This window comes from Brachyistius frenatus, unplaced genomic scaffold (genome assembly GCF_029030835.1).
Source record: "Brachyistius frenatus isolate BFR_SWC_R1_liver_20210118 unplaced genomic scaffold, ASM2903083v1 Contig_67, whole genome shotgun sequence".
NCBI lineage: Eukaryota > Metazoa > Chordata > Actinopteri > Embiotocidae > Brachyistius > Brachyistius frenatus.
The window spans coordinates 1,882,072-1,907,242 of NW_027210666.1; the positions used below are offsets into that span (position 1 = coordinate 1,882,072).

The 25,171-nt window shown below is 40.7% G+C and overlaps 3 protein-coding genes across 5 annotated transcripts; all 3 read right to left on the reverse strand.

The window, feature by feature from the left end:
• Positions 1 to 238: 238 nt before the first annotated feature.
• Positions 239 to 1,508, reverse strand: fabp7a (fatty acid binding protein 7, brain, a). The gene is made up of 4 exons (XM_069707242.1): positions 1,355 to 1,508; positions 1,007 to 1,179; positions 802 to 903; positions 239 to 553 (listed from the first exon to the last, which is right to left on the reverse strand). Exons 1-4 carry the CDS (start codon positions 1,425 to 1,427, stop codon positions 503 to 505), a joined length of 399 nt encoding a protein of 132 aa, XP_069563343.1. The 5' UTR covers positions 1,428 to 1,508; the 3' UTR covers positions 239 to 502.
• A 933-nt stretch (positions 1,509 to 2,441) lies between these two features.
• usp40 (ubiquitin specific peptidase 40) lies at positions 2,442 to 14,593 on the reverse strand. Of its 2 annotated transcripts, none has more exons than XM_069707241.1 (31): positions 14,177 to 14,593; positions 14,022 to 14,089; positions 13,807 to 13,920; positions 12,410 to 12,574; positions 12,074 to 12,220; positions 11,761 to 11,904; positions 11,520 to 11,648; positions 11,204 to 11,320; positions 10,991 to 11,098; positions 10,664 to 10,864; positions 10,394 to 10,529; positions 10,090 to 10,171; positions 9,743 to 9,914; positions 9,556 to 9,640; positions 9,399 to 9,469; positions 8,914 to 9,323; positions 8,691 to 8,835; positions 8,501 to 8,561; positions 7,508 to 7,561; positions 7,174 to 7,262; positions 6,921 to 7,007; positions 6,796 to 6,832; positions 6,534 to 6,598; positions 6,269 to 6,343; positions 5,959 to 6,186; positions 5,576 to 5,694; positions 5,395 to 5,460; positions 5,038 to 5,248; positions 4,694 to 4,789; positions 4,498 to 4,592; positions 2,442 to 4,246 (listed from the first exon to the last, which is right to left on the reverse strand). In XM_069707241.1, exons 1-31 carry the CDS (start codon positions 14,376 to 14,378, stop codon positions 4,138 to 4,140), a joined length of 3,888 nt encoding a protein of 1,295 aa, XP_069563342.1. In that variant the 5' UTR covers positions 14,379 to 14,593; the 3' UTR covers positions 2,442 to 4,137. The 2 variants fall into 2 exon arrangements, with proteins under 2 accessions (XP_069563342.1, XP_069563341.1); XM_069707240.1 differs by having other exon boundaries at positions 10,394 to 10,532.
• Positions 14,594 to 15,662: 1,069 nt separating this feature from the next.
• LOC138625944 (thrombospondin-type laminin G domain and EAR repeat-containing protein-like) lies at positions 15,663 to 23,038 on the reverse strand. Of its 2 annotated transcripts, XM_069707276.1 has the most exons (14): positions 22,954 to 23,038; positions 21,430 to 21,653; positions 20,881 to 20,947; positions 20,580 to 20,817; positions 20,066 to 20,156; positions 19,804 to 19,960; positions 19,572 to 19,703; positions 19,414 to 19,484; positions 18,473 to 18,634; positions 18,179 to 18,386; positions 17,834 to 18,066; positions 16,414 to 16,592; positions 16,173 to 16,274; positions 15,663 to 15,926 (listed from the first exon to the last, which is right to left on the reverse strand). In XM_069707276.1, the coding sequence occupies exons 1-14, from the start codon at positions 23,036 to 23,038 to the stop codon at positions 15,773 to 15,775; spliced, it is 2,103 nt and encodes a 700-aa protein (XP_069563377.1). In that variant the 3' UTR covers positions 15,663 to 15,772. The 2 variants fall into 2 exon arrangements, with proteins under 2 accessions (XP_069563377.1, XP_069563376.1); XM_069707275.1 differs by having other exon boundaries at positions 20,580 to 20,947.
• Between the last annotated feature and the right edge of the window lie 2,133 nt (positions 23,039 to 25,171).

The window sequence follows — 25,171 nt, forward strand, 5'->3', positions numbered from 1 at the left end:
TGCACGGTCAGCTCTGGCCCGCACCGTCACCCTGCAGCTGTCACCTGGAACTGACCCATCACAGGGACGGCACTGTTCCCACGATTAAGGCTGACATATCTGAAAAGAAATGTAGGCCTGCATACAAAGTTGCAAAGAAAGAAGGATGCCCTAAATGGAAGTGACTGTTCTGTTGAGATAAAGTGGTGCTGATGGTGACTTGTAAAGACCAACTGAAGTGCCTGAGAGATTGAAGAGATTTAGTTCAGAAGTTTTATTTTCCCTTTTTCAAATGTGACATAGAGAATGAAACAGTTTAGGCCCTTCAACCTGATGAATTTCTTACAAAAGGTCTTACAAAAGATTCCCTAAAATATTTAACTCATGTTACAACAACAAATCAAGTGCAAATCACCACAGTAAAAACACATTTAGATTTTTCTTCTTAAAAAAAAAAAAGGACAACACCCTGTTGATCATTCGCAGTGCTGGGATGATTTGCTCTTTCAAGAGGATGGTAAAGTTAGGCTTTCTCGTATGTGCGGACCCCCTGGACTCCCTCAAAGGTTAGTGTCTGGAGGAAGAAAAAAACAAACATGTAACAGGTAGTAAATGATGGTAGATCAAGTAAAGCAAGTTACAATCCATTTGGGTCATATGCTATCAGTTCCTGCGTAATTGCAAAGGCAAGGCCAGGTAGCTTCATTTAACATGATTCAAAGTGCCCATGCAGTACACGGATCTGTGGAGCAAATTGCTCCATTAACTAATACATGTGCCCACAATCACAAGCAGGGCAGGACAAGTGTTATTTCGGCTTACCATCACCATCTTCCCATCCTTGATCTCTCTGATCAATTTGGTCTCTTTGCCATCCCACTTCTGCACATGCACAAGTTTGTCTCCCTCCATGGTGAAGGTAGACTGCAAGCAGAGAGAATATTTTTGTTAATCTAAAACCAGCACAGGAAAGTGCTTTGGCCAGAATGCAGAACATCTTACAGTGAAAAAATGTACCCCAACTTACTTTGACATGTCGGTCATCAGGTGTGGTCTCATCAAACTCCTCTCCCAGTTTGGAGGAGATCTCGGTGTTCCTGAAGGTGCTCAGGGTTTTCACCACCACTTTGTCTCCATCTTGACTAATCGCAACTGTTGGTTTGGTGACATTGCCCACTTGTCTCGTGGCAAAACCCACACCTGTCAAAAGAAAAGCATGCCTTTAATAAATACGTTATGCTGGACGCAAATCAAGACAAATTAAGACTTTTTTGTACTTAAAAGTTTCTTGAAAAAATATATAATAAGCAGCCAATATCATGGAAACTTTAGAAAAAGTGTCTTGTGAAGCGGAAAACAAGACATTTTTACTCACCAAGTGCCTTCATGTATTCATCAAAGTTCTGGCTGTCGACCAGTTTCCATGTAGCGCAGAAAGCATCAACCATTTTTGCAGATGTTATGGGTCCAGTTCAGTCAGTCAACTGTCAGACAGTCTCTGCTCTCCGTGCAGTAAATCCTGCAGCCGGTGCAGTGCCTGCCTGTCAAATTCATACTGTAAAAGAGGGCGGGGACTTAAACCGCAGCCTGAAAAGGTGATTGGATGTTCCAGACACTTTAGTGGGCTGTGATTGGCCATCGCAAAGTGTGCTGTTAACGCTTCATGGGTGAACTCCGAAGGATTATCACTTGTATGTGGAACACCTACTCCCCAGTGTATAAAATAAAATGGAAATAATCTTGACAAAAAGAACATATTTCTAATCATATTTACATAAATAAAGTTAATGTTCTCTTTCCATCTGTATGGACACACGCGCAGTGCAATAAAGAAAAAGACTGGAGTCCAGATCCAAACTAACTGCTTTGTCAGGCATGATGCTGCTAACGTATGACACCATAGTTTATCATTTTAGCATGTAAATATTTGTCAATTAGTGCAAAGATTAAAAAAAAAAAAAAAAACAGCAGCTGCACGAGTTGATGTAAATGTCATTAGTTTGACGGGTATTTAGTCATTAACCCAAGTACTGGACAACATTTAACTCTGACGTGATGATTACGCTACAGAAAAAGTTAAGCTCACGTGTTATCGACACATTTCGCTGAAAGCAGAAATGTCTGTCTCACCTGACACTACAGGAAAAGTCACATGATCCCCAAACCATTAGAATTTATCCTGTGGTAAACGTGAATACATGGGAAAAGTTTTGCACCAATCCATTGGTTAGAGTTTGACAGTTCTTGTGTAAGCTTGTTGGTGGCACAGAAGGTCAACGGATCACTGAACTCATTAGGATTTATCCTCCGTGGACCTTTAATGCCTGTTCCGAATCTGATGGTGTTGAATAGTTGTTGAGATATTTCAGTCTGACCGGTTTTCACAGAAAGCCGTTAGAATCTGAACTCCTGCGATAGAAAATGCAGTGATTCTGTTTAGTTGTAATTAACATGACTGACAATTAATACAGTATACCTTTATGGTTCATAAAATACTTTCTGCAAATACAATCTGACATGAATACAAACAGATGTCCACTGTTACAATACAGTAGATAATTTCTTATCAATAACACCAAAGATGTAATCCTTAACACTAGTAATTGATACCATACAAAATAAAATCCCATAATTGCCAAGTATATTGTCAGTTTTAGGCGTCTGCTTCAAACAATTGAACAAAATAGATTACAATGCTACTTGCAAATTTATGGCACTGGTCGAGGCCAGATTAATGTTTAAAGCAGCTTAAAAATCTTTTATAACAAAATCAAATCCCCCTCAAAACATACATTTAAAAAAAGTAATGCAATTATTTTGTCTACTCATTGTTAATTCCCTGAAGGTCACATAGTGCATGCAACTAAAACATTAAATGTTCCACAATGAAATTTCAGGCATTTAACTTTCACATAATGATGGAGAGAAGTTTTACAGTATATTTCTTGAGCTGAGGTTAATTCATCTGGCATCTTAAGCGGTGACATAACCAAAGGATGTTTTTGCTCCATACAGTTCCTTTGAATGTGAAATAATAAATTAAGGTGATAGGAAATATAGCCTGCTTCCTTTTTCAGCTCTAAAAGGCTGGATAATGTCCAATAATGGACAAAGTTATCCATCGTCTCAATATATCCAAGCTGATGCGTCATGTCACACGCAGAGTCAAGTGCACAGAGCTAAAACTTAAAAAAGTGTGCCGTTGTCTAAATACTTCAACCGTAGTTAACTTTAATAAAACAGGGCAACAGTTTAGGGTTTGAAAATTAAATGATGAAGACAAAAACTGTGGGTTGTAGAAAAAGAAAAAGAAAAAAAAAACAGGGCAGCAGAGGTAGAGTGAGAGAGGTAGAGAGTGAGGTAGGGAGGAGAGAGCAGCACTGCAGCATCTCCACATTAAGGCCTATCTCCCCTCTCCCTTACAGCCTAAAACCAACCCATCAATACAGACACTGATTCATGCGGTACAGTGACAGGGTCATTTACTGTACAACCAGTTACCTTTGAAAGAATATCAGACCTCTGTGATGGCAATTCCCACTTCAGCGGCTTTTTGTAGAGGACAATTTGTTGAATAAAGTCAGGATTTAAAAGCCACTGGTTCTGTGGCTGCGGGACAAATTTCCACCTCGATTGCCTTAAAGTTCACAAGATAACTGTCAGCCTGTAGTAGCAAAAAAAAAAAAAAAAAAAAAAAAAAAAGTACTCAAAGGAAGTAGAAACTGTTTCCTCTCTGCAACACTATGTTCAAAATTACCTGCTGATCCATGCAGGTAAAAAAAAATGCTTTCCCTCAGAAAAGAAAAAAAGAAAAGAAAAGACAATTTCATGAAATAAAGGGCATGTGTGGTTGTTGCGCTTTTGACAGTTTCTATAGAAATAAACAAAAACAGCAATTTTGCATCGAAACAATGCAAATTACAGTCAGTTGTTATAAAACAGCAAATCAAAATCCCTTCTGTTCGTCTGTCAGAAAGACAAAGGTTTGATTTTAGTCAGGTTTAAAAGATTTGAGCATAGTGGCAGTATGCAGGTAGAAGTAAGAAAAACAAACGGCACGAAACTGACTGGATTGTCCTAACTGCAATGTAGCATCTCACTGTGTGTGTAGTGATATAGGCAGTCCTGGTACGTCCATACAGTCGTGGAAGAAGGATGCTATCTGAATAACCCAACATTGATTGACAGTGCCACCTCTGGTTTCCTGGATTTGGTTTGTCCAGCCTTCCTCTGGGATCCAGTACTGTCAGAGCCTGCAGCCTGCCCTCTAAAAAAAATAAGCATAAGTACAAAATGTCACGAAAAGGATCTTGGGTAAAAAGTCACATTACATAAACAATGACCAGAATTAATGGAAACAGTCTGTATAGATTCACAGGTGCTTCATCGTAGCACTGCAACATGGTTTGATTTTTTTTTTTCTCCCCCTTTTCCTCTGCAGTAACATCTGTGAAACCATAAATTTAACAACAAGTATTTTTCCCGCTGCTGCATGTGTCAAAGGAGAGAGAGCCACACCCTTTCCTGCGTTGCTCTGCCTGCTCTCTGAGCGTCTGCTGGCCCTGCTCGTCCTCTAGGGTGATGAAGTCCCTGTTGTTATCAACCAAAAGGTTCTGAAAAAAACAACATTGAGAACAGATGCAGTATTTCCTACAGAAAAACAAATTCAGACCCTTTGTCAAAAACAATATAAGAAACGAGTATTGATTAATACCTTGATGCCGATCGTGTCGCCATCTTTGAGGTGAAATGGTGCTCCCAGCAAAGACTCTGCCTTTTTCTTCTTCCTCTTTTTGGAAAACTGCTGGGTCTGTAGAAGACATACAATTCACTCATAGAAGAAGCAAAGCACCTGAGAATGCAGTGATTTGGAGGACGAGGTCAAATCTCCCGTTAGCCACTTTTTGTTACATTTCATGCCGCCAACATTCCTCTCTGATGTTCTTCCCAAGCTCGCTGCTTCTTTCACCATTCCATCGGCGAACTCTTGAGTGCAACTCCCAACCCCCCAAAAACCAGATTCCTTCTCGTGAATTTATTCTTTTCTCCTAATCTTACCCAGTTGGAAATTTCTTCCCAGCTGTGTTTGTCTGGCTGGTGTTTGGCCAGCAGCAGAGAGTCGGGGGAGAGGCCGTAGTGTGCAGCCAGACAAATGCGTAGAGAGCGAGGAGAAGAATCATGGGACGCATCCCAAACCAGCTCCTCTGGAGGATAGTAACTCCTCTCCCCCGGTACTCCCATCCTAACATTCAGCAGCACTTCCTTTGGCCTTGTATACGAGAAAAAAATTAAGGTCAACAACATAAGAGTTTTAAAATGTAAGTAAAAGTAAAAATTACAACAGATGGACTCAACACTAAATTATTTAGGTTCTACTTTATGATATATAGGTTATTAAAAATATCGGCACCTTACCCAAGATCTTCCTCTTTCAGTAGCTGCTGCACACAGATGTCTGTACCACTGATCAGCTTCAACTTCCTGAACAAAGGGAAACCAAACAGTCAATGTGGAGGAGCACTCAAAAACTCTGCATATGAACAATCTGGTGAGCATTATTGCAGGAATAAAAGCTGTGAGAGCAAAGTGTTCAGACCTGAGTGTGGCTTGTTGTCCTCGAAGGATGCGTGCCAGCCTCCGTCCCTCCAGCTGCCACACACGCATGAACCCAATGGTTGGCACACACAAATCCTGAAAGGCGGGCAGCGTCAACACCTGAAAGAGTGAGGCGAGCCAATCACAATCAAAACATCAATAGAGATTCTTTATGGCCAAAATTTTGAGTCCTGTATAAAAGAAAAGAAGAGTTTCCTTGTCATGCGTTTTCATGGTAATTCCATTTTAACCAAATTCTTCTAAAGTCATGACTTTCTAATAAAGACTGAATTCACTAGAATAAGTCTTGAAGGATTATCTACAAAAAAAAAAAAAGACAAGCACACCCTTGATTTGGAGACTGGCGTGCCCTAAACACCCCACCTGAGTCTTGAGGTCCTCCAGAATCACCTCGTCCGATATCTCCACCACTCCCACATTTCTTAGCTCGACTGTGTTCCCACCACAGAGAGAAGATGACTGACTCTGTGTTTCACCTGCAGTCCAAGCCTCCAGCATCGGCTCCTCAGCGGGGCCGACATCATTGTGATTAAAACCCGTTTCCACGATTTTAGGATCATTATACAGCCACACAAATAACCTTAGAAAACCCTGACAGAAAGAGAGACAACAGATGCTGAAGAGAGAAGCAACAAAGTGATAATATATCATGAAACTCAAACCAATGAAGTACCTTCGGAGGCAAATATCCTTCTGTGACAACTAATGTCTCTCCACTGCTGATCTTCAGCTCTGACAGAGAAGCATCCTGAGAACAAAAGGCTGTTGTTAATGTGGCCACACAGGTTTAAAGGTGATCTGATTTGGGTATATCCTTGGACAATGTCTGCAGAGTAAACAGTATGAATGAACTTTAAATTATTATAAACACTACTCCAGCTTTTAGTGTTCTGGGTTTGGTTTAGGGATGACATCGTTTACAATTGCCGGCCACTCACCTCATCCATAAGTGGCTCTCCAATCTCCTCACACCAGTCGAGCCTCCTCAAGTGCCAACAGGTGCCTGTGCACACATTTAAATGACATTAACAACTGCACATTGCACCAAAGCACTACAGGAAAAATCAGCTTAATTATAGTTTCATGAAAATGGAGATCATTTTGGAGAGCAGCAAGGTTAAATTGACAAAAAGCTGACTTGATCGTACAAACATGTTCACACATTAGGAAAACTACAGAACTTTTTTTTTTTAATTTTACCTTCAAGTCTGACAGCGTCCAGCATTGCCTTTAGACACTGCAAAAAAACAATCCCCAAAAAATTATCTTCTAAAAAAGTACACATACTTGGGAGCATAAGCAAATAAAAGTTTTCATTTCCTCACCTCTTTAACAGTGCAAGTCTTCTCCACAATTATGTCCATCTCCATGCCAGCAGAGGGAGCTGCACCCACAGCAAAGTGCAAGAAAAGCTGCAATGCAGAGAGCAAATCTTTAAAGTTCAATAAAGTAATTTAAACACTCATAACTCCTTGATTTGTTGTAAAATGTGGGACAGGATTAAAGGTTTCTGTAACTTTCATCGGTGCAGCTGCAAGCAGAAAAGATTTTATTGCAGACTTCAAATAAAAGACACACCTGTGATGCCTTGGGGCCGTTTCCCGGACAAAGAATAAGTGTGGTCATGAGTCGCACTCCAGCATCCCGAACACTCAGCTCCTCACACACTGTCAGGTAAACCAGGATAAAAAAAATAATAAAACACAAGTGTACTTCAGAAATGAGTTCTGAGACTTCAAAGACAGATGATAAGAAGAAAAATTACAAGCAGGGGGAGTACCGTTTAAACATTTAACAAGGGAACACTGTAAAAGAAAGTGTATCTTAATATTTCGTTAAAACGTGGGGGGATTTCCAGCTCCAAGTCAGCTCCACCATCAAAACAACCCCCAGGTAACAAATGACACCGTACCTGGAGGAAGGAGTTTCCCTGTGCAGTCGATCTGCCTCAGACAGTACTGTGCACCTGGTCAATGAGATAGAAATAACACACGATTTAAGAAAGTAAAATTATAAAAGGTCAATAAAATTCTATAAAAATAAATTTTGTCACCGTCTGTGTAGAAGCCAAGATAAAAATAGCACTTGAAAAAAAAAAATCACATGGTTGATTGTAGGCATATTTTGATTCATGCACAGATCCACTATATAGACCCAGAAACTAATTTAACAGTTTGTATTAGATTGTATTAGATTAAAGAGTGATCTCTTTAATCTAATACTCTTTAATTAGACTGTATTTATGAATAATGAATGAACACAATCCAAAACCTAAAGAACGGTGCCCTGAAGTTTGAATTGCCTGTAATTTAACTTTGTTACATTGTTTTGTTTGTTAACTTGTTAAATAAAGATGAAATAGACGCTAAATGTCATCTAATGCATTATAATATATGAACTCAAATTCACTTGTTTACTTTTAAGTGTTCATGTGCTGTTGTAGTCATAGGTTATGGAGCCGAATCACAGATACATTGGTATCGCCATATATATATTGGCCGATTCAAAAAAAATTATTCTTGAGAAAATATTACAGAAAAAGATGCTTGGGGTAACTTACAAGTAACACAAAAGATCCATTTGTGTTTGGGATATTTTTTTAGGATTATTAAATTTCCAGTGAAACTTCCTGCTTCATTGAACTGATGTCAGTTTGGGCAATAAACTGTAAAATATCCCGCCTCCATTACGTACCTTTGTCAGAAGTGTCAAAAGTTTTTAATAATCACATTTTAGGGATCATTGCGAAAACATTTGTGTTTATATAGACTCTATACACTATATATATATATAACATATATTGGCAAATATGTCAATATTGGAATTTTGTTACTCCTTAACAGTGATATTTCCTGTAAAACTCCGGAATCAGTTGGGCTTTAATGAACAATACTGAGCATCTTACTTGGATGTTGCTCCTGTAGCTGCAGCTCTTCTATGGCCCTCTGTTTCACCTCACTCACAAGCTGTGAGAGACACATTAAACAAAAATGTTGTGATTTTTAGAAAGAACAATGAGATGCTTAAACCGACAGGTAATAAAATGCATGGCGAGTCAACCAGAAAGAGTAAAAACAAAGAAACAAACTACTGACCATATTTCCTGTGGCGGGAACCTTGACTTTCTTATTCTCCTCCTCTGCTTCGTTTCCTTTTAGATGAGGTCGAAACTCCACCTGGAGCCAGCGGCAGTCAGACGGCGTAGTCACAGTGACCACATCTCCATTTAGGGTGAAGACGCTGAACAGTTAAGAAGATGGTTGTAAAACAAACACAAAGATAAACGTCCTTAGATGCAGCACATGGCAGAGAACTAACCTGCTGTCAAACGACTGCGGCTCCAACACCAACAGAGCGTCTCCATCTTTCAGCGACAGCTCCTTTAGAGTCCGCTGCATGTCATCAGGTGGGAACACCCTCCATCCGCTGGCCCCTCCTCCCTCTCCTGCCCCCTGCTCTCTTCTCTCACTTCCCTTATGCTCCTGGCACAGCAGACTCTCCTTCGGCTCCCCCAGTGCCTCCTTCACCTCCCCGAGAGTCGCACCACCCGCAAACCCCCGTGCCTCCTTTTTAAGCCCGGGGCCCTCATTTTCAAAATCTCCTCTTCTCTCCTCATCCTCTTCCCCATCCTCCACCTCTTGTTCCCCATCTTCGCACAAAAAGGGACGGACTACAGTCAGCAGGACAGGCTCCCATTCAGCTCCAGTTAAGACAGTTGCTCCACACACCTGAAAGGACGATAAAGAACAATGTAAATTATTTAAGCAAACGCAAACAATGTGATGGATTATGACTTTCCTCACCTCTTTGCCATTCCACACGAAGAGGTCAGTGTATGTGTAGATTCCTGCACTGTACAGGGAGACACTGTCATCTGCAAAGAAAATTGCACAGTTATAAAAACAAACAAATCACTGCCCTCTTGATGTATTTTCCAAAAAGTAATTTCTAGTGTCCAACCTGTAAGAGTGTTGTAGAGGTGTAAACCTGCTGGAAGACTCTTGGCCACAGTCAGAGCCATATCTCCTTCCCAGAGTTCCTGCATCTGCACGCATATATACAAACAAACTAATTCCCATCGTTTCTTTCAGGATTTTAAAACACAGTAGCTGTTGTTGTTGTTGTTGTTTTTTTCGAATTGCCATACCTGATAAATAGCTAATCGCAGGTCTCCCACAGTCTTCCTGCGGTCAAAGCTGAGTGTGGTGCTCGCGTTTGGTTCTTTGCTGACTGTTTGCAGGGCTCCATTTTCCAGCCAATAGCAAGGTGCCAGGTGCAGATGCAGCTCCACGGTGTTATTAGTGGCTTCAAACTTCTCACTGGAACAGAAACAATGTTAACTGTCATAAACCTTTCTTCTTTTTCTAGGTGTTGTTAGGTTTTCACTTGCACTCACCAATTTACAACAAAATTCTTATGAGTCAGAATACACTAAACAGCTTTAAGTGCAACGACAAGAGTGTAATATGTAAATATGTGTATTTGTTTCTGTACCGCATCTGCTGCAGTTTGATGTTCTCCTCCTGAGCCATCCGGATGAGGTGAGAAGGAACTTTATATTGGGGATTATTCAGAGCTGGAAAAAAATTAAACAAACTGTGAATATATATAAACGATTTATGTTATTACAACATCTTTTATTTAGCTGATAGATCAAAACATTAAATGAGCTATCAATATTACGTCAAGGATTAACTGATCCTTACTTTTTTGATACTTTATTTCTTCACCTCTCCTCCATTTCTTCCTCCAGTCCAACTAGCAGACATAATCTTTCCATTACCATGGTTCTCATTACCTTCACCGGGCCTGTGCAGCTGTGTTTTTCTGTAGAACAGCATGTAGGCGCTCTCTTTGCCCTGGAACTGCTTCTCTATGTCCGACTCCCTGATGGAGGTCACGGCGGAGTCGTTAAGGTCAAACCAGTGGCTACCCTGCTGATAGACAGGAAGATGCACCGTGAGAAAACAGGCATCACAGTCATCACAGGATGCAGAGGACACTATGAAGGCTTCGAAGGCTTTACACTAGAGGAATGTAATCTAAACTGAGGCTGTTTCTCTTGTACCTCTGATTCACATTGTGGTTTCTGGTTTGGTCCCGGCTCTTGTTCAGAGGCTCCTGGGTCTGGAGGAGTCGAAGGATCAGAGTCAGTGGTCTCCTCTGCAGGGCCGGGGGGCTCGGTCCCTGGACTTGGCGGGTTTGCCTTCAGTGCCACTCGAGTGCCATTAGACACCAACATGAAAACATCGTTGTGGGACTGTAGGAACTACATAAACATTTTTTTTTTTTTTTTTTTTTTTTTTTTTAAAGAACAGGGGCGGGGGTTCATATGTACAAGAAATTATAAAAACCTAAGACCACCAATCATAAACACAGACCCCCCCTATGATACCTTGCCAATGGGCCCGTAGTGTTTTCTGAACTTTTTGCTCCACGATGAACCAATTTTATCCATAAGTTTCTGGCCCAGCTGGTCCAACAGGACAGTCTTTGATGACTCCTGGTGGACAGCAAAGGAACATCACATTAAAACAGAAAGAAAATGTGCATGAAGCAGACAAATGCTGCCAAAGGGAGGCCAAAAGTAGAATCACCCCTACTGTACCTTGGAAATGATAGCAGTGAGGACAGACAAAGGGTCGTCCTCTTGTAATGTTGGCTCACACACTTCCTTGACCTGCTCCTTAATTTTCCTCTGAGGTTTTGGTTTGCAGTCCTCCTCCTGGCAACGAGACACAGCGGTGCAGCTTTTATTCTTTTATTAACGTGCACATACAAGAGTTTGCGCCATTCTGATAACATTATCTTACATTTTTGTCAGTGTGAATCATGTTCTAAAAAAACAAGTGCAACTAATGGTTACATATTTTTAATAAAATGTTTTTTTGCTCCTGTTTGTTTTGTTTGTCTCTTTTTCTCACCTGAGGGTCCCATTGGCCGAGCTCATCGATGTCCCTGATGTAAACGTGGTAGTGGCCCCCATAGCAGCCGCCCTTATGGATAATCACAGAGAACAGCTCGTATGTATAATCAGAGTCCTCTCCATCGATCTGTAAGAGGAGAAACAGAAGGATTTTCAAGTGATGGCACCCAGTCAAAAAAAGTCATTTTAAATGTGCCTAATCTACAAATAAGCAAGATTAGTTGAACTCTCTAAAGTACCTGTTCACAAAAGGGTCGCAGGTTGATGGTGAGCGGGAAGCTGTAGCGTCCCATCTCCTTGTATCGCTCAAATTTGGCAAAGTCAAAGCTGAATCTCAGCAAAGACATAGTCATGAATGGAGGCAGCTTCCTCAGCTTGGCTGACTGAATCAAAAAGTAAAGTGAAGGGAGGTAAGAAACAGCATGTATATTGTTTATGAAAATTTATGAAGCAGAGGTTCTAGCTTATTGCCACTTAGACAAAATGTTTTCTTTTTAGCTTTCTGCATTAAAACCTTTTTTATGTGTAAACACAGTCAGAGCTGGCACCGACCTTGGCAGCAGTCACCAGACTGTCACATTGTGCGCAGCGGTACAGGTTATTGCCCTCAAATAACTCTTCCTCCACAAACATGTTCCATAAAGCCTCCTCCAGGCTCAATACACCACAAACACACACGGTCAGGTCCAGAAAGTCCTCCTGAAGAAGACACAAACATACATTTAACCCAAAACTGAGTCAATTAATAATCTTTGTCTTGGCATTCAATAGTGACATTTACTCCGATGGTGTCAGAAATCAAAGTCTTTCTAAATCTCATTTGGCCAAAGATAAAGAGGTGTGTGTATGTTTGGACAGAATATATCAAAAGGACCCAAAAGGACTCACCTGTCTCTGGCTGACATTCCCACACTCCTTGCAGACAATGCTGTTGACAATGGTCCCGTGGTAGAGTTGGTGGATAAATGTACTGCCACTGGTGCCCACAAGAGAGCGTTCCAACGCACTGAACAAAATCCTGTTCAGCTCCTGAACATCGTGCTGATTCGTCCCCTTAAAAAAGTACGAGAAAAAGGATCCATTTAGAAACAAAGACATACTGTATACTGTGATCCAGTTCAATAGCACTTGTAGCACAGAGTACTGTATTACACTTTGTATAGTGTATTGCTTTCACACAGAAGAAATCAATGTACCTTACCGATTTATACTAACAAAAGATTGTTCAAGATGGACGTCAGGCAAACCTCAATGAGAAAGTTCTCCCTTTCCTTTACTGTCCTCTGTCATTTTTTGCATCACCATTTGTTTGTTTTATTTTTTTTTCCAGTTGTTAGAAGCTTCATAATTTCCTCTGAGCTGTAAGTTCATTGTGGGACAATATTGTTGATCAACAGTACATCCAGATCTTTCACTTTATTTTTGCCTTTATACAGTATATTTTCAACCCCTGTGAAACTGGAGTGTAGTAAGTTGGGACTCGGGGTGGGAGATATGACCCGAAAACAACATCACAATATTTCAGGTTATTACATAATATTATTGATAATGTGACAAGATAATGAAAAACATCTAATTAACATATTCATTTCAAGAAGATACAATTAAAACAAAATTTGTGCTATAGTTTTCTACAGTGTGTCACAGAATTTTTTTTTTTTACGGTTTCCCTTCAAATATTTAGTCAAAATTAACATATTACTGTGATTTATTGTAGATCTGATCTTTTGGAATCAAATCACTTCTACACTACTGAAGTCACTCCCCATTTGTAACGAATTACAGGCATGTTTGTTGCTGTGCCTAACTTAAGCCCGTAATGCTTATGATATCATTATGATGTCATTATTTCAACATGCTGTAATATGGCCATCACGATATGAATGAATCTTAGGGCATATTAATTTCAACAATATTACCGTGAATGATACAATATGGCACACCGTGATGGTTTTGGAGCGCTGCTTCCAGTTTAATCATATCACTGCATGTACAGATTTGACCTGGAACATGGATTGCATTGCCCTGTGGCAAATTCTGTATCAAGTTTCTTACTGCTCTCCTTCTTCATGTATTAATTTTGCATGTGTGCAGCTGGATGGCCTCCAAAAAACTGCAATGCAAGTCAGGTCGCTGGCTTGACCGCTATTTAGTGAATTTGAAATCCAGTTTATTTCCAGCGTGCATATCCTGCCATTACTGGAAAGTAAATCAATCACTGAAATGAGAGGTGTAACATGAGCCTCTCTTTGTTCTTCTCACTGACAGAGATGATGCGCACAGACCTCGCTGCTGTTCCAGCCGAAGCTGTCAGTGAGGTCGGCGGTGGAGGCGCTCTGCTGGTCAACCAGAAGCAGACGGGCAAACAGCCTCTGGAGCTCCAGTGGGATCACTCGGACCTGAGGAGGAGAAAGACAAACCTCATTATGCATCACAAACAAACAAACAAACACACACACACATTTGGTAGTTACATCTGCAGGCACCTTGAAACACTCACTTTTGCCTCCGGTTTCTCTTTGTCGTCCAGAGATCCCAGTTCCTCTGGACCCAAACTGAACATCTCCTCTGCAAAAACAACACACCAAACAACGAATGAGGGGGGGGGGATTAATAATAACGGTTGTGTATTACGCTAGTGGGAAAAGTCCTGACCTCTGAACTCAGGGGTGAACAGCAGGGTCTGCAGCAGAGAGTTGAGGTAGCAGGTCCCTCCCTGGTTCTTGATTCCACACAGATTGCTTCTCCCTCGCGGCGGAGGTGGCTCTGCTCCCCCCTTTGCAATTCTCCCCTTGGAGGAAGGCGAGGAGAAGCCTTCCTCCTCCTCCTCCTCTTCCTCAAAAAGATTCCCAAACATGCTGTGTGAGGTTTTTTTTGTTTGTTTGTTTTATTTTTCTCGGGTTATTCGGCCTCGCAGTAAATCGTGTGTGAGCGCTCCGACGTGCCCTCTTTGCTATCTCATCTTGGTCTTGCCGAGTTCTCGGTTGACAATGGCCGGACTAACTCTGAAGTAAGAGGACTTCACGGGGCTAAACATTGCGACTAGTACCCGATGTGTTCGCGTTGGACTCGCAGTTAACAAAGGCACCAAATGAAAACAGCTTGACAGCTCAGCGAAAATGAGAAAGGGGAAAAAAAAAAAAAAAAAAAAAAAATCAAGACTCTCGGTAACGTTTGTCGGTCGATGTCACGGCAGCTGCGGAAATAGCGGCTTCTTACCAAAACTCTAACGTCTGAGTTAGCTGAGCTGTTACTCAAAAACGGCTTCGGACACAAGCTCCTTCTTCCTCTGTCTGTCTTAAAACAGAAAACAAACGGAGCGTAAATAAAAATACCGTCGCTGAACTGCAGGCAGCCATGTTTCTTCCTGGCAGAAATGGACTGGTGCATTGTGGGTCTTGTGGTATCGCACTGCCTCGGGTTACGCACTCAAAATGAAAGTAAGGGAAGGGGTTTTTTTTTAATTTTTTTTTTTTATTACCGATGCAGTTTCTGTAATTGTCTGCCACTTTATGATACAACTACAAAACATATACTTTTTTTATTGTTACATTTCCTTTACAGCAATAAGAATCGTGTACATAAAAACTACATTTCCGGAGAGTCCATTCTTTGTGGGTCCAAGGCCTCATGGGACTTGTGGTCTATTAGAACCAAACACGTGTTGAGGTTGTCAGTTTTTGTTGAGGTTGGCAATAATGTCCCTTGGGACAATGTGTGCACTGTTGTAGCCTGTAACAATTAGCCAAAGGGACTAAATAAACAAGCAGAAGGTTATGAAATGCACAAATTATTTCTTGAATATAAACATATTAGGTATAGTTTATTTAAATTTAAATAATTTACTCAGTTTAATCAGTTATTTTTACATAATTCATGCAGGCGGAGGCAAAATGTCCAATGTTGTAGGAGAACACACATTCAAATTAGTAAACAAAATGTTAAATATCATTTCGATGTTAAATGCTGATACAGGTTTAAAACATTTTTTTTACAGAGGCTTTACAGTATTCATTAATGCTAGACAATGCACACAAATAATAAAAGAAAATTTCTTAGTAGCCAATAATAATTTAATATTTCTCAGTTTAATAACTCATTTAATGGTTAAATTATATTTTTGCTAATGTTATCTCCCTAACACGATAGCAATGTTTTAAAAAATAGACACATTAACACACTTACTAAAAAGGACGTACACAAACACACAAATATAGTACACAAAGCCACATGCACACTTTTTTTTATGGTTTAGTAGGTTTTCAGCATGAACACTTTGGAGAGAGGTGCTTTGGCACTGGAGTAGATCAAATATGATTCTCCTTTAGAGCTGAAAAACTCCCAGTCGCTGCACCCAATCGTCGGGAGCCAGTGCACAGGAACAAATCCTTCATATCCTTGCCACCTAAAAACAAACAGAAAAGAGGAATCACATCAGTGGAGTATTTTCACCTGCTTAGTCCCTAGTGAATCCTCACATATCAGAAGTCCTGGTATGCTTTCCCTATTCTAGCTCATGGTAAGAAAATAAATCAACATTACAACTGTGTAGGTGTATGTCTCTGAGATGGTTTCATGACAGATACCACGAGGTAATCAGGACGGATGAATTATTTCACAGTGGGAGGGGTGTTGTTGACAAGTTGAGTACCTGTAGAGAATGCTGTTGAGAGAGTATGATTCTCCGTTAAAGGAATTAGCAACAACCAGAAAATATTCCTCCCCGAGGCTGAAGAACTCCCAATCCACTGCACTGGAGAGAAAGAGAAAGGTATGTGGTGAGGGCGAGCGGGTGAAATGGAAGCAAACACATCATTACACAGAGGACATTGTTATGGTCTTTGTGTGTACATGCATCTGGCATATTTTATCTGCTGAGTGAACATCTGTACCTGTAGGTGACAATATCCTGGAAGCGGACAAAGAGTTGTCCACTCATGTCCAGTTCGTAGATAGTGGAGTTGATGGTGTATTGACTTGGACCATTACCATCGAGTCTGTGTCCATTGGCAACAACGAGGAAGACTCTGCTGCCAATCTGAAACATTTCCCAGTCTGTGGCGCAGAAAGTCTAGATGGTCAGAGATCAAGCAATCAATCAATCAAACACGCACAATTTTGTGCCAATCAGTAAGTGGAAACTTTCCTCTGAAGAGTAACCTGGCTCTGTGGGGTTGGCTAAATGCGGTGATTCTGAAGTCAAGCTTTAGCTTTAAAAAGTAGTTCCAACAATGGCGATGGTTATAGAACATAATGCAATATGAACAGTTGTAGCAAATATCAAGGAACTGAAACCAGAGCAAGAACAATGATTCAAATTCTTCTTAAAAGTCTGCAGTGCTCATTTTCCAACTTAAGTGTTGCAATCTGCTCGCATTGGGGGAGGGTCTCTGTTGTTTACTGCTTGGTGAGTTTCGGCACTCAACGTACATTGTATGATGGTCAATGCCATTTGGTTAAAGGCTGCTCAAAATCGTGTGTGCCCAAAATTAACCTGTGGTCTTTGCCTATTTGGACGCAACGACTGGAAACAATCCTTAATAGAGCAACGCCAAACCTGACCTATTCACACAGTGAATTTAGGTCTGCAAAAACCAGGCTATGTGTCATCCTCTTGAGACCATAAATGCTTGTACATAATTTGATAGTAATCACCCCATAGACGAAAAGACTGAAATTACATCTGTGTTGCTAAAAAGATGTCAAAAACATGTTGCCTCACTCTTTTCTGTAAGATTTCAGGTTATTAATTTCCACCAGCCTCAAGGTGTTCATGCGAATCCTCGCATACACTCGTGGAGTTCCCCTAAATCACACATCTCCTGATGTTTTCTCACATGACTATCAATGTGTCAGCACTCTCACATCAAATGTGGCTGGATTCAAATACAATTCACTATCAGTTACATTTCAAAGCGCTGCTATCGCTCAAGCAAATCAGGCAAATTACACTCTATTTTTGGCCCTGTCTTAAATGCCTGCACACGCCTGTTCCTTACTCCCCTTCTCTCCTCCATTAGCCTTTTATCTTTTATCCCCATTTGTATTCCCGTTCATTCTCTGTGTACAGACAAGGTAGTTGTTCATAATCATCTCAGAGATACAGATATAATCAGAGGAAATCAAAGCCCAGCTGGTGAGAAGATGAATGATATGGAAATCATGAAGCAAAATGCTACCTTACAGGGCTATTAAGCCTAATTTCCACCCCGGCAAAAAACACCCGCCAAATTTGTGGTGTACTGTGGTGGGAGGGATTCAAGGATTTTCTCACGCTCGGTTTCATATTTCTCATGTATTCTCACCACTGACCTTAATTGTCTGGAACACCTGGAAGCTTCCATTGACCCAAACGTAGATGACAGAGTCAACAGAAGTGGTCACCCCGTCAAAAGCGTTTGCGACCACCAAGAAATGGTACGGCCCGACAGTAAAGAACTCCCAGTCGTAGGCCCCTGACGTCAGCAGCATCTGATACACCTCAAATGACTTGGTTAATCTGTTCCACTTGTATATCACACTGTTTATCGTGTGATTGTTGTCACCTGAAAGGAAAAGCAATAAGAAATAGAACGCAACACATTTGATATTTTACAGATTTCACGCCAGGAATTGTGGAAGCTAACAGTTAGCGACTTAATGGATTGTAGTTTTTACCTTGTCTATGATTGGCCACGGCAAGATAGGTATGTCGATTGATGTTAAATGCCTCCCAGTCTCGAGCACAGTGGGTCTGCAAAGTCTGGAACTGCACAAACCGTTTTCGTCTCTTGCTCCACTTGTAAATCACAGAAAAGTCCACCTCAGTCTCCTTGTTAAATCGCTTGCCTGGCCCTCCCTCAGAATTAGACACCACAAGATATATCTACATGAAAACAAATAAAAGGAATAAGTATGGGTTCAAAGCTTCAATTGAGAATAAAGTGTGATCTGTCCTATAATCTGTCATACCTTCTTGCCCATTCTGAAATGTCTCCAAGCCAGAGCTCCATATGTGCTGATATTCTGGTAGACCTGGAAACCTGTGTGGGTCCACAGATACACAGCAGAGCCGGATGCTTTGGACCGGTGAGCCATAGCAGCCATCAGACCAACGCCAGGTACCTGGAACACCTGGGGATTAGAAGAAAGTGTAACAGGACAGAGAAAATCAAGATAGAGCAGTGTAACAGCAGGCATACAGTGCAGGAAATGTCAAATTAAATCTGAAGAATGAAGTACAATTAAAAGGTAACAATAAAAGTAAGTTGTCTGTGTAAAACAGTGAGTGGGTTTATATGCAGCAGTATTTAAGTTTTGTGTCTTCAGGATAGGGCTTTTAAATGAAACATTAGAAACCTGGTTATTCATATCCCTCTATACGTGATCATAACAGTATACAGGTATCTGATCATCTGAATACAGTCATGCCTTGATATCCTATTTCAGCCGTGACGTTCTTTACCAGAAGATAATGTTCAGAAACCTGGATAAGGTGTTTACATGCAACAATATCCTGGCTTCTAAATATTTGAGATGGTGTATCCAGGTTTCTCAAAAACAGAATAAGAATTTCACATGTGCAACATGTAAACACACTCACTGGTTCCCAACCTGTTTTACTTGAGACCCCTTAATATAGAGCAGTTTTAATTTGTGACCCCATGTCACAGGGTGCTGTGACATTCGAGCAGCTCAGGGGAAGAGTCATTTTGAAGACTTTATGCTTATTTTTAAGAACTAAGAAGGTGAAACTATCCACCACACCTTCCATAATAAAAATGTTAAGTGGCTGTCACTGGGTTGTTAACCTTTGTCTTTAGAAACACAAGACTCCACTGAAAAAAGATGTCTGATGCAGTAAGAGTAATATCAGTATTACACACAACAAACATACAGAAGTAGATAAATACCTCTACATCATGTGTCTCTGAGCTGGTGGTGAGAACCTGATGTTCCAACACGTAGTCCAGCCTTTTATGATCTGTGTTGATGGAAAGATGAGGATTTTGTCACTTTTCATTCTAACAAGAAGAGAAACTTTGCTGATGAGCGGATGTTGAGTTCTCACCCTCCAGCATGGTGATCCACACGGCACCATCACAGAGGTAAAGGCCCTTCCTGAGCGGATTAAACCAGAGCTGGCCTCGTAGCAGCTCTGAGCACGACCTCTCCAACCCCACTGACACCCGCTTTTCTCCTTCTGACAGATGTTATTGAAAACACAAAGCAATCAAAGATAAAAAAAAAAAAATCCTCCTTATCCTGCATCAGTTTCCTTGAGAATCGCATGTTCAAATTACCGTAGGAAGTCACGTGTCCATCCCCCTCCCTCCTTATGACAGTCAAGTCGAGGAGAAGCGGCGGTACTGACAGAGCTGCTAGCTGGGGGTCAGAAGAAGGGCAGATTTGATGGGTGGCATCCATACCTGGCACCAGAACCAGCTGTCGTAGCAGACCCTGAATGCGGGGCAGCAGATGAGAGGACCATTATCAGTTTGTTTGCTGTGACAGCATAATTGTCAAGAGCCTTATTACAATTTGAGATGAAGAAATGCATCTTACTGAAAATAAGCCTTTCCATCTCCCCCGACTGCCAATGTGGAATCTGGATCCCTGAATGTTGAGGTCTGAGGGGAAAGGCCTGGAGGGAACGCTGTTTGCCATAAAAGATATGTATAATTATTTTTAATAGCCAAACTAAGTCGTTTTTCTTCTGTAATGATCTAAATTCTCTGTAATTAAAGTAGACTCTTTTGTTCATCTTGTTCCCTGTACAGAGACAGAAGAACACGAGTCATGGATTGTACTACATGTATCCTGTAAGCACGAAGTGGGTGTGGCTATTCCTCCCTTCTGTGCGCCAGAGGGAGTTTCCACTAAAAAACATCTATCACATACTGTCAGGCCACTATGATATGGCTGCAGGGTGCGTGCAGATTTGGAGCATTTTATTGTGGTGAAGGATCCACTAGGCCTCAAGGGAATTCAGAGGGAACAGGAAGAGAGGATGTCGGGAGACAGTGAACACACCCAGTGAACAGAGAACAGGGAGAAGCAAAGGGGAAAATAAGCTTACATTTCCAGGGGTGAGTTGCAGTCCACCGTGAGCCTCACATGATGAGTACCAATGTTCAAAACAAGAGTGTGCCACTGGTTATCAGCCAGCCGGGTGCCTCGAAACACCCACTGCTCTGTGACCTCGCCGTGACCTTTAAAAAGGAAGTGCAGACGTTTTCTCGAGAACTTCAGTCCAAGAAGGATCTGTGCCCGTTCCTCACTACTCCTGACTTGTTTCTTCTCCCTCTGTTGCTCTGCTCCAGTGATGGTCATCTCTTTGTTCCTTTCCAAAGTATGTCCTCCATCGTTCTCCTCTTCACTCTCCTTGACTGCTCTTTTGTCTGCAACTTTTTTTGGCTCCATCAAGGAAAAGACATATTCATTTCTCTGAGAGACAAAAAGGGAAGCATTCAGACACATTGTATCTGACACTGGTGGAAAAGTGAATCTGCTCAAGTAGTGTACTTGTATGTATGTATTTTAGTTTTTATTACTTTTTCTTCACTACTTTATAGAGGCAGATATTGTACTTTTCACTTCACCACATTTATTTGAGCCATAGTAAACTGCAGTGCATTTTTCTACAGTATAATTACACTAAATCAAAACAAATTGAAATTAGCTCCACTTCAACCTGATAAAACATGAAATTGTTGCTTCCATATAAGCTTAATCACACATCTGTGTTTAAAAAAACAATATCTCCACTGCATAAAAAGTACTTTTTCCTGATTTTAATTCTGTGTTTTTACTTAAGTAAAACTTTGAATGCTTTACTTTTAATCAAAATCAATTTGATTAATTAATCAAGTTTAGCATCAAACTCACAGTCCTCAGCACTGAATGTGTCTGACGTGATGGATGCTCACCTTGAGTGTGATGCGAGTGACTCTTAACGTTAGAACAATGGAGAATTCTTTGGGGAAGAGGTCACAGTTCACAAGTAGCTGGGAGGAGGGAAAGCTCATGGAGTTGCCGGGGCTCGAGAAATGAACTCCCCTCACCCCTCCGGCCTCCTTCATGTGCACCCCGGGCACAAGTTTGGAGGTGTCCCGCTCAAGGACAAAAGACAGCATATCCAGGGGAAACAAATCTGCAAACAAAAGGCAAATAAAATAATAAAGTAACTACCTAACCTAACCTAACCTAACCTAACCTAACCTAACCTAACCTAACCTAACCTAAAGAAACCAAAATGACAGTTATTGCTGCACTAAAAAACAGTGTTTCCTAACCTGAGGGCTGGGACCCCCTGATTAGGTCACAACTTAAATCTGAGGGGGTCCTGAGATGATTAATGGGAGGGCAAAGAATCAAATTGTTTACAACCCCTATTATACAAAGCTACTGGGGGAATTACAATTTGAGGCATTTGTCATACTTTTACTTTATTACAACAGATGTACATTATTTTACAGCTTTGTTTATAGCTTTGTTTTTTGCAGATATAACTTATGAATAGGTTATAAAATATGATGCTTTGTAATATGTGAAACTACTCACCTGTAATATATCAGTAAAACTGAAAGGATTAATCGATTGACAGCAAATAAATTGGCAACTACTTTGATAATTAATGGCTCAGAAATAACTAAGTTATATCAAATGTAGTAGTATGCTGTACATCACATGAACCATTTCTCTGCATTGAGTACTTTTACTTTTTTATCCTTTTTTCTCATTATACCTGCATATTTTTACATAAATAAACGTCTCAGTGCAACACTCAATACTTAAACTTGTCATTGAGTATTTCCACAGAGTGGGATTAGTACTTTTACTTGAGTAAAGGCTCTGAAAACATTCTCGGACACTACTCATCGGTTAAAATGTAGCCATTGCTTTGTTTTAAGAGAACACAAGCCAAAAAGTTCAGGAGCCACAGCTGTAAACTGATAAATTCATTAATGTCCCGCCGCACAACCCACGTGTGTGAGAAACAGCCCTGGGAGGTGGTGGAGCTTTATGAGGTTTCCGTGGGGTTGATATTAAAAAAAATGTGGACAGTGAGAATTAGAAGAGAAATTCTCCCAAATTGACAAGACATCACATAAGCATGCACCCTGCTCATCCTGATATTCAGATGTGTATAGAACTGTTGTGGAATCCTAACCACATGCACTGTCTGTACTTGTTTGTGGATGTTCATTTAAGGTTAATACGACACGCACATCTACACACACAAGTCCTCCTACTGTACTGTAAGCAGACACAGACAGTTGGAATTATCCAAAAGAATTTTTGCTGCAGGGGTTTCCCAGGTTTTAGATGAAACCATAAACCATCCACTGTATAATCATTAACTGAACATCACATGTTTTGAACTGATCTGAGGTAATGGAGTATAGAGCTGAGGTTAGGAGAGATGAAGTGGATAGAAAATTGTATCATACCTGTACACTGTTTCCTTGTGTCTGTGGTTGTGTCAATGATTCTTAACCCCAGGAGAAGGAGCTGCACAAATATCAGCATTGACATGGCAAAAAGTCTGCTTGCTTCAGTTGATAGCTGGTAAGAAAGTCTACATACTGAAGAGTCTTCTTCTATATTGCTCCCTGTATCTCTATCCTAAGTGACAATACACACCAGAGAGCTGTGTATTCTTCATATTGATCCCAGTGAGAATTTTCCGATCTTCCAAATCCAAAGAAAAATGTCTGGTCAACAAACTGTCGAAAACCGTCAAAGCTTTTCTGGCTGCTTTGGATTCACATAGCAGAAGTAGAAAGTCCCAGAGCATCTGTGCTTGGAGGGAGATCCATTCATCTGTGTAGAGAATCCTGCACCTGCAGCTCCTTTTAAACACCGGGGCCATGCAAATCACTAACCACCCTGTCACTCATCCACCCTCAACCACAAGTCTGATGACATAGACCTGCCAGAGGGTGTGAGCAGCTCCACTTTGTGAATGTGAATGTGAATGTGTGTGTGTGTGTGTGTGTGTGCGTGTGTGTGTACACTCACTTAAAAACACACAAAGAGCAGACAGGCAATATCTGAATGCAACCAACTGCCAGTCACAAGGAAAATTCAAAGTCATGGCAACCAAAAAACAATATGTGACCTTTGGTCCTCTAATGCATACATGGATATGAGCTGAGCTTTTATCATATTAACTGTTAACCCATAGTTTATTACCTGAGAAACCAGGGTATGTGCATGAACCCAGCTGTGATATTAAAGTCTCAAACATGGATGTTTTCCAAACATGACTTAATGAAAATGTAATTAAGTCACAGGACAGTGAAACTAGATTGCGAATGGACTCAATTATTTGTTCTGAATTAGGGAAATAGCATTAAATCGGCGAGGATTGCAATGGTACTAAGCACTAAGAGAGCCATAGTCAAATATTTGCAAATTATATTTGCATTGATTTTAACCTGCTTGGACAGAGTCAAGTGAACGAAAACTGACTTTTAAATACATCTCCAAACATATCTATTATTGTGTTGTGTTATTTGTCTGTAGTCACCAAACCATTTTATACTCCAAACAACTTTATAGAATCATTTATTAAGGTCTGTTTGACCTTGGCTTGATGGTTACCACTTGGTGATTATAGCAAATCAAACTGTGTGGTGAGGATCAGCGGCATTTCAGCCTGTGTCAGATCTCTCAGAATACTCCCATCCACCGACCAGCACATTTACAAGGCAAATACACTGTCTCCTCTTTTCACACTCACATTAAGATCATAGACTGCACATAGATCAGGATACAAGATACTAACTCTGGCCTGCTTTCCTTTTTCCTTTATCCATCCATTAATCATTCTTCCTCCGAGGCATGTCAGGGAGTGGTTGGCACACTCCTGGATCTGTTTAGATGCAGAAAAGTGGATGTAGATTGTCCACTCGTGCATGATTTTCCTTATTCCTGGTTTGACTCATCAATCACTGTTATTAATCTTATCATTGTTCCAGTTGAACTGAATGCAACCATTCAGTCAGTTTATCAGATGATGGGCTTCTATATTAGGACTTGGGTAGTAAAAAGAAAGCGTTTGAGATGACAATCAGACTTGTATGATATATAAACCCATCTATTTATCAACCTGTTCTGTTGAATCTAGCAATCCTTTGTCTACTTCAGTGTAAAATACATTTGAGTTTCAGGTCCACTATAAACATCCTTTTTCTTTAAATGTTCTTGTTGAACTGAATCTGCTTTTGGATGTTGTTTTGGTGATTGTTTAGACAAGTGCGTTTTATGAGCTAAAATCCTGGGATAGTCTAAATGTGGTCAGCGGCGCCACCTAGCGTCTGTTTTATTTAATCTAAGCCACATGTGTACATAGCTGTCCATTCTGTTTGTGCATACAGCTAGGACCCCAGTGTGAACGGAAATCCTGGCTGCTTTGGTATTGTCCACTACATAGAGGCCTATGAACATGATCCACTTTGATTGTCCATTTGTCCACTATATAGTGTACTTTATGTGGACAAGTGGCCAATTCAAATGCAGCACATCTTAAAAAACATATCACACACACCTACTAGCTATAGTTCAAGCATATCCATGTATGTTCTGATAATACACACACAAAAAAAACCACTAGGCTGCAGTGAGGTTCAATGATTGGAAAACCCAAACGTCACATGAGCAGCA